We start from the raw sequence: 8,687 nt of genomic DNA on the forward strand, positions 1-8,687 counted from the left end.
TACCTCCAAACTAGTGTAAGAAATTTATCTATGGAGTGACAGCATAAATGAAGAAATAAATAAGGGTGTGTGGAGAGCACACACTATGCAAAGTCTCAGGGTTTATTAGTTCTTGCTGAGCTGCCAGTTTTCAGTGGGAGAGTATATGGTAGGGCAACAGGAGGCAGGGACCTCAGTGGGGTCTGCAGTAGGAACAACATAGCCCCGGAAGCTGCGGATCCTGATGCAAAGGCTCCCGTGAGTCTTTCCACATGAAACCAAAAGAGGAGTGGTTTCAGCTGAAAAATAAGCCCTAAGGCAAGGGATGTGAGCTGTCAGCCCTCACCTCTAGGCATTGGGCCTGTGGTAGCCCGTTAGAGCAGTGGCCAGCTCCCTCTGTGGCTCTTCCAGCTGAGTTGCACAAGAGTCTTGCTGTCCCCCCTTCAGTCCTAGTACAAAGCTATTTTTGATTAAGGTGGATAAGGCAAAAGGGGAGACTTTCTTTAACAGCTCACCCAGACTGCCCAGAGATTCACCGTAAGAGAGTAAATGGATGAGTAGGAGGAGGATGAATTGCTCCATCTTGCTCCACTTGGTTTCCATGCTAGCCACAAATGAAGGAAACCTCTTTCTCTGCTGTCAGAATTGAGACACAATAATAGCTTGAGCTGTTGTTGTTGTTAATTGCCAGCTTATTTCCAAGAGTGCAGGGAGTTACAAGACCGAAGCCAGGTAAGGGGAGACGGCTGTCCCCAGGTAAGGGTCTGCTTTTTGTGGCCCAGCCAGAAGCAGAGGCCACACCACAGAGGACGAGGGAACAGTTCCGGCAAGAACAGCATGAACAAGTGCTGGTGTTGCTGGACCAGAAGGGTGATGGTGATCCAGACGCAGCCCTCTCTAGTCCCTGGGGCCAGTGAGGCTGTGGCATGTATAGGAAGCTTCCTTATCCCAGGTCAGACCCTTGGTGGCTCTAGCCCCCCGCATTGTCAGCACTGCATCAGCAGCAGTTCTCCAGGGTTTCAGGCAGGAGCTTTCCAGCCCTACCTGGGACTGAGCCTCGGGCCTTCTGCTTATGAAGCAGGTGCTCTGGCAAAAAGCTGTGGCCCTCCCCTTGACACTGTGCACCCCACACACCCAACATGGGCAGCAGCTCATTAGTGCATGGATTGCTTCCCTGCCAGCCGCTTTCTTTCACGTCTCCACAATGGCTTATTTGTCCATGCTTCCGAGAGCAGATTAGGCTCTGCATGCAGAGAAAAGGCCCTTTCTCTGCAGAGATTCCTGTTGTGCTGGGAGATTAATGTCATGCTGCTACTGTTGAAGCTGGTAACCTGTTAATGCTGGTGAGACAGATCGGGGGGGGGGGTGAAAAGGTGGGCAGAAAGGGGGTGTCTGGCACAGGCCATTAATGGGATTTAGCATGGGGGCAAGGCAAAATGAGCAGAAGTGTTTGCATCCCCAGGCAGCATCCTGCTAACTGCTTGAATGGCACACAGCTGAAATGGGTCCATCCCAAACACCAGTTTGGGGGTACCTCTGGACCATGGCTGCTTTTGCCCATTCTCCCAAGCGGCAGAACCCGCCAGCTGGGACCAGAAGCTGCATATCAGCCCTCCGCTATCCACCGTGCGGAAGGGTTGTGTTCCATGCAGAGGGCCCCGCGGGGAATGCCAGTCTGGGGCTTCATAGGGAGTTTTTAGGTTTAATTCAAACATGGCTTCCAGGCTGGGCCACTGGCAGTGAAATGGACACATCTCCATATGAATGGACAGAAACAGTTGAGCAGTTTGTGTTCTGTGACTGGTCAAGCCACTGTCCCCACCCATGCCCCTTGAAGATTGATATCGGGCTTTTCCTCAGCATATGTGATGACAGAAATATTGCGGTCGCATTGCCCTTAGAGGCCAGCTGTGCGGAGTTCCACTAGGCGAAAGGGGCTTAACAGGGACTTAATGCTTCTCTAAGGAACCTGCAGTCCGAATAAACAAAAGGGAGGAACAGGCTCCGAGGCCTGCAGAGGGGCTGCAATTTGGCCAAGGTCACAGAAGAGTCACCTGGAGGGTCACAGCCTGGAAGCGGGTTCTCCTGTTGGCTACACCAGTGTTACAGCCTCACTGGTTGTGTGTGAGAGCTTTGCGTCCAAGGTTCGGGTAGAGGAGCATTTGTGTAGGGTAAATTGCAATGTGCCCAGTCAATCCCATTCTCGAGTCTGCTAATTTCTGAGGGAAGGATAACCATCCTTTCCCCTTTTCCCATGGACCTGATGGCCAAGGGGTACTGTATGCATCACAGTACATGAGTGTTAGCAGATAAATTTGCACAAGGACATCCATTTCATTGTACTGAGCTTAATGTCTCCTGTGCGCATATATAGAAATGGTCGCACTTAACAGTTCACAGTGTTTGTTTGCTTTTGTATGACTCTTCTTCCTGTTCCTGCGTAGTAGGTGATATGTAATCAGAAGAAAGGAACTGGAACATCGTTATTAACTGTTCGTATTTCATTGATTCAACTTGTGCTGCACTTAGTTTGCTCCAGCTGATTCTCTCTGACTGGGCACGAAGGATGGAGATGGAAGTCCCTCGGGGGTTCTAGTGGCCATCATGCCACCGCCTCCCATTTTTCTTTCTTGGCAGACCTGCGGATGCGCCACGGGCTGCGCACCTATGAGCTGGAGCGCTCCTGTTGCTATGATACGTTGCTGCTGGATGAAGAAAGAGGACGACTTTTTGTGGGAGGGAAAAACTACCTGGCATCCTTGAGCCTCGACAACATCAGCAAGCAGGACAAGAAGGTAGAGCTGTGCAAGAGAATTCCTACCAGATTTTCTCCTCTCATTTCAGGGAATGGGGATGAGGCGAAAACGTCTGCTGAAGGCAGGCTTAATCTTTAGAGGATGGGGAATCGTATGGGTTTCAATCTTACCTGTAGATACAAGATGGCCAGCCTTTCCTGTATCTACAGGTAAGATTAAAATCCTTTCCCCCTATTTTTCTTGCAAAAAAGCAGTTTTATTGTTGCTTCAAGTGGCTTCTTGGCTGTGCCGGGTAGCCCCGCCAGCTTTCTGGCACAGACTGCTCTGGAAATGGTCCAAGCCAGGCCAAAGCAATCCTGCCAGGGACATTCCTAAAAAGAGGAAATGTCGACTGCCTCAGTGGTAGCCACTGATTTCAAAAATCCTTAAAATTTACCCCCACCAGAAGTCTCTAAATGCCTCTCACCACATTTTTCACAAAAGGCGAATGCTCTAATGAAAGTTGGCTGCAGGAGTGGGTATTTGTGGGTATTTGACCCAGCTAGAAGAAACAGGGCTGAGTTCTTCAGGTTTCCTGCTCCCCTCTCAAACTCCAGCTCCAGTGTTAGTCTTTTGCAGGAGAGCAGAGCAGAAGCTTGTGGCACTTTAAAGTCTAATGAATTTATTACTATACAGTGGGACCTTGGCTCACGAATGGCTAAGTTCACAACCAGATCTGGTGGCAAACAAAAATTTCATAAAAATTTTGACTCAGGTTGTGAACTCCGCATTGGGTGGTGACCGTGATCACGGCCATCTCCCCCACACCACAAGTGGGGAGATGGCCATGATCGTGCTCAGGGGGGTGGGGGAGATGGCCAAGATCACACCCGTCTTTCTTGCACGAGTGCGCCTGTGATTGTGTCCCTCTTTCCTGCAGGAGCGCAACTGGGATCTTGGCCATCTCCCCGCCCCCCGAGCATGTCTGCGTTCACGCCCATCCCCCCCTGCCCAGCGCACTGGGATGGCAGGCACGTTCAGGGGTGAGGGGTGCAATTGCGGTCGTGCTGGGGGGTGAGGGAGATGGCCGTGATCTTTGTTGTTCTTTTGTCACTTTGCTTTACATTTTTCTGATTAAAAAAATAGTTACAGAATGGATTAATCTTATTTACGTTGAACCTTATGGGGAAATTTAACTTGGCTCACGACCAATTTGGGTCACAACCAGAGTCCTGGAATGGATTAAGTTCGTGAGCCAAGGTACCACTGTATAACCATCCATGGACTGCAGTTCACTTGACTTACATCACAGTAACTTCGTTAGCCTTTAAGGTACCACAAGACAATTTGTGGTTTAAACTCAAAGGCTTGACCTTAAACCACCCTAGAAATATGGCACTGAAGGGCAGTACAGAAATGTTTTGGGTTAGGATGCTGCTCTCTGCTCCGGAGTCTTTTATGGCTCCTTTTCCCACCAGAAGGGGGTCTTCAGCTTGTCATAACAGCAGGTCCTGCATTCCAGACTCCTCCGTGAAATCTTACAGGATGAACCTCCCCATTTAATGAAGCCGGGCAGGGGGTGGGTGGAGTCCACTGGTACTACCCTCAGCGCTGGGCTGCTCTGAGAAGCTGCATTGTGGGGACGATGCAGCCACCCCCTCCAGCTCGCGGCTCCTGGAGCATTTGCTCTTGGCTCATGCAGCCGGAAGGAGGCTAGGTACCGCTTTCTGCTCTGCCATCTGCTTCCTTGCGACAAGGGAAGCATCATGACAAAGCAAAATAACATGCAGGCCTCTCCTCTCGCAAAGCAAAATAACATGCAGGCCTCTCCATTACTCCAGTGCTCGCATACAAGTCTGCCATCGTCTCCTTTTGCAGGGCTTGCAAACAGCTGAAAGGTTGCAGTGCGAGGGTGGCACGCTGGCTGAGTAAGCACCAGCGGCTGCTCCTGCACCAGCGGGATGCAGTCCTGGGGATGATGGCTAACAGGATGCAGCTTACTACTTGCTCTTGAGGCACGTGCTGATTCCAGCCAAACTCTCTAGAAATGGGGGCTGAGGAAGTGCACAGTCTTCATCTGAGGCCCTGTTGGATTACTGAAAGGCCCTGAGGCCCATTACTGAGGCTTTGAGGCCCACCTGAGGCCCTGAGGCCCATTACTGAGGCTTTGAGGTCCACCTGAGGCCCATTACTGAGGCTTTGAGGCCCACCTGAGGCCCATTACTGAAAGGGGTTTGCATTTGGGGAACACAGGGCAGCAGCCAGTAAGGGAATTCCTCCCCCCTTGGGAGCTTTGCTCCTTCATCACTCCATTTCTGAGAAATAGTAAAGACTTTCCTGTTCTGCTTTGCATTTGTTAGATTTTAATAAGGGGATGAAGCTAGTTTTACTTTCTTGATGTTTTATTTGCTCTGAGTTGTGTGCAATCTTAGCCCTACATAAAGTTTAACCCATCAGGAAATGAACAGGACTTAAGTTCATCATGGCTAACTTAAATCCCATTCATTTTAGAGGGTCCACTCTAAGTAGGACTAAACTAAGATATAGCCCCATGTTCTAAAATGTCTGGTTCATGCTGTTTTAATGCTGCTTCATAGACCATCTTAGGGGACTTACGGCCAGAAGGCAGCCTAGGCATATTTTAAGGAACAAATAAATAAATACTGAGATAAATTCAAGCACCAGCTGAGTCCTTCTGTGGAATATTCAGAAGCCGGTTGAGTGCCAGCCGCAGGCCTCGTGCTCCATTTCACATTTCACCCAGGAAGACACTCAGGGCTCGAATAGCAGGGAGATGGTGGCCCGTGACCAAGGGGAGCCGGCAGCAACAATGCAGGACTGATCTTTACTGCCATCACTTTTACAGCTTTCAACTAAATGCAAGTGTGATGAATGACTAAACGAGAAGACTTTTGTTTTGAAGACCTTTGCTAACGATCTGCCCCATCCTTGCTCCCTCAGATTTACTGGCCGGCGCCTGTGGAATGGAGGGAAGAATGCAACTGGGCAGGCAAAGACATCAACGTAAGTGGCCCATTTGGATGGGAAGGGGATGGAGACCCTCTCCCTGCTCCTCAGCCCTTAACTAAGCCAGGACACAATGGGAGGGGATGAGCAGCATCCGGAAATGTGATGTGGGTGGGTTGCCTCGAGAGCGAGCAGCCCACAGCCCAGCTCACTTGTATTACGGGAGTTTGTTGTGTTGAAAGAGAGAATGAAACTCTAGCTTGGGGCCTCCTCATTCACCCATGACCCTTTGTTGCTGTTAAGGATCAGCTGAACATCACTCAGGAGCATGTGCTTTTCCTCAGAAAACTGTTCTCCCTGCCGCTCGCCTGGCAGCGTGCACTCTTGGGTCCCAGCGCACTCAGGCCCCCATGAGGGCTGAGTCCCGTCACTGCGGAAGGACCGGTTGGTGCATTCAGAGATGCCTGCTTCGTTCTGACCCATCCTGACCTCCCTGGAGATAAGAGGAGGTTCCCACCGTTTTGGCAGGAGCGGAGATGAAGCAGGACACAGCCAGATTTCACTCTTTGATAGCTGTGGGTTAACAGCAGGAAGGCACATTGGCCATAACTCTTTCGGCTTGTCCAGGGGGAGTAGTACTGGGTCAAGGCTGAAAGGTGAGCAGCTAGGAGCTCTGAGTGAGTTTTTCCATGAAAATGACTGAATGGGCTTAGGGGTTGGAGCATGGAAGAAAGTCCCCCGTGAACAGAGGTGGGCAACTTGTGGTCTTCTGGATGTTTTGGCCTGCAGCTCCCATTATTGCCCACCATTGGCTATATTGACTAAGCTGATGGGAATTGTAGTCCAAGTTATCTGGAGGGTGACAAGATGTCCACACTGTCTTTGAGGGTTTTTGGAGCAGCACAGGCTGAGGGGCTTCAGAAGAGCATGAGGGATGCTACCTTCCCAAATCAGTATCCCTCTTAGATACCTCTTTGTTTCTTGTATGTAAGGCTAGTCCAAGCTGTGGGTCAGCTTTATACACAAGCCTTCCCTAACCTGGTGCCCTCGAAATGCTTTGAACGACCCCTTCCTGACCCCTGGGATATGCTTGCTGGGTCTGATAGGAGTTAAACACCAGGGGGGCAGAAGACTGTGCTAGATAGGCAAGGCAAGGCAAGGATCGCTCCAATGCAGATAAGGTGGAGAAGCATGCAGGGCATGAGGGCTTTATGGCTGAGTCTGCAGACACCTCCTGGAGGCCATAATTTATGGGACCTTCATGTGCTGTTTTGGCGCTTCTGACGCCAACAGTTCAGAGTCATGCTTTGATCCACTCCAATCCACCCAGCTGATGGGGTTGCTGTGAGGAAAACGTGGCATGCGCCGGTCGCATGGCTGGCTTCCCCCATTCATCATCAGAAGCTCAAGCAGAAGAGAGACTTAGCCTTTCCCCAGCCCACTTCCCCCACTGGAGGGCTGGGGGAACTGGCATGATGTGCTGCTGCGAATTGCTGTTGGCACTCTGACCCAGTACAGAAGCCCATGGAAAGGGGTGGTGTGCTCATGATCACTTCATTGCTGTGGTTAATTATTTCTGCAGTGGACAACAGCCGAGAGAGGGGAAGGGGAAAGAGCGTTCTGAGAGGGGTGCAAAGAACTTGCGGACCCTGTATTATTACTTATTAAGTATGTGATATATATTATTTATTTATTTATTTGATAGATTTATATATCTCTGTTCATATTTAAAAATATATCTAAACAATTATCCTGCCTTTCCCCAGAAAAGTGATATTCAAGGCAGCAAACAATACATTCCAGATTTAAAACAGGATCTTAATTTTAAAAAACCATAAAATGAAATCTCAATTAAAATAGCAATGATAAAAATAATAAAGAGTGTGGGACTGAGGCTCAGGCGACTTGGGTTCTAATCCCTGCTCAGCCGTGGAGCCAACTGGGTGACTTTGGGCCAGTCCAGGCTCTCAGCCCAACCTTCTTCACAGGGGATAAGATTGAGAGCAGGAAGAAGAGAATGATGTGAGCTGCTTTGAGTTCTTTAAAAAGAAAAAAGGGATATAAACAAACAAACAGCACCATCCAATTATCGTAGCTGGCAGTGCAAAGCAAAGGATGTACCAGGAACATAGGATTCTTGTCAGGCCAGTTGTCATCCAGTTCATTTTGGTCAACAGCAGAACTAGAGAACGTGTGGCTTTCCAGATGTTGAGTTTGAACTCCCATCAGTCCCAGCTAGCATGGCCAATGGTGGGGTTGTTGGGAATTGAGATCCAACAGCATCTAGAGGGCCACAACTTCCTGCCTCCTGATCTAGCCTTGGGTGTCAGCAGCTTTCCAGGGTTTCAGGGAAGGGTCTTTTGCAGCCCTGCCTGGAGATTTCAGGGATCAGATGCTGGCAAAGAGTGCGCTCTGCCCCCCAGCTGTGGGTCTTATTCCAGAGAGCCCTACAGAGAGGAATGTTTTGTGCACAACAGCTGGCACTGAAGGCTTTCAGCAGCACTGTCACAACTGCGCGGATACGGGGCAGAGACTGGCAGCCATCCCAAGACTGCCCACTGTCACATCACTCCTGTGTGAAGCAGAAGCAGTCGGTTGCGGTGCCACTCCTCTCCTGCCAGCTCTTGTGCAAACAGAACAGTCTGACCCTGCAGGGCTATGCCCGCTAATTCGCGGACAGAGCCAAGAACTGAGCCTTGGCTTTAGTGTGGCATTGAGACACTTGTCCTTCCTCCGCTTCTGTTCCAGCCACGAGCACTGCTGAGAGTGGGTGGGAGGTCAGCACCACAGGCTCAGGGAGCAAAATCAGATTGAAAGGCGGCCTGGAGAGCAGCCGGCCAGAAAGATCAGAGGAAAAGCGTGAGTGAGGCATTTCTCTCTGCTGCAATGGGACCCTGTCTCCTTTTTTCTCCCGCTGTCAACAGTTTTCAATACTCAGCCTGCTTTATCCATCAGGGCAAAAGGGCAGGAAAACAAAAAGTCCTGAGCTTGTTTGTCTTCCTGCAT

At 50.1% G+C, this 8,687-nt stretch overlaps 1 protein-coding gene across 2 annotated transcripts in view; it reads left to right on the forward strand.

Moving 5' to 3' along the window:
- SEMA3B (semaphorin 3B) overlaps positions 1 to 8,687 on the forward strand; it is a 52,936-nt gene that overhangs the window by 21,938 nt on the left and 22,311 nt on the right. The window contains exons 3-4 of one of the 2 annotated variants that reach the window (XM_044451190.1): positions 2,617 to 2,774; positions 5,676 to 5,738. The exons of the other annotated variant lie outside the window; for it this stretch is intronic. Coding sequence (XP_044307125.1) covers positions 2,617 to 2,774; positions 5,676 to 5,738 — 221 coding nt within the window. The remainder of the gene's footprint in view (positions 1 to 2,616; positions 2,775 to 5,675; positions 5,739 to 8,687) is intronic. 2 annotated transcript variants of the gene reach the window in all.

Source organism: Varanus komodoensis, unplaced genomic scaffold (genome assembly GCF_004798865.1).
Source record: "Varanus komodoensis strain SLA01 unplaced genomic scaffold, ASM479886v1 scaffold6_2, whole genome shotgun sequence".
NCBI lineage: Eukaryota > Metazoa > Chordata > Lepidosauria > Squamata > Varanidae > Varanus > Varanus komodoensis.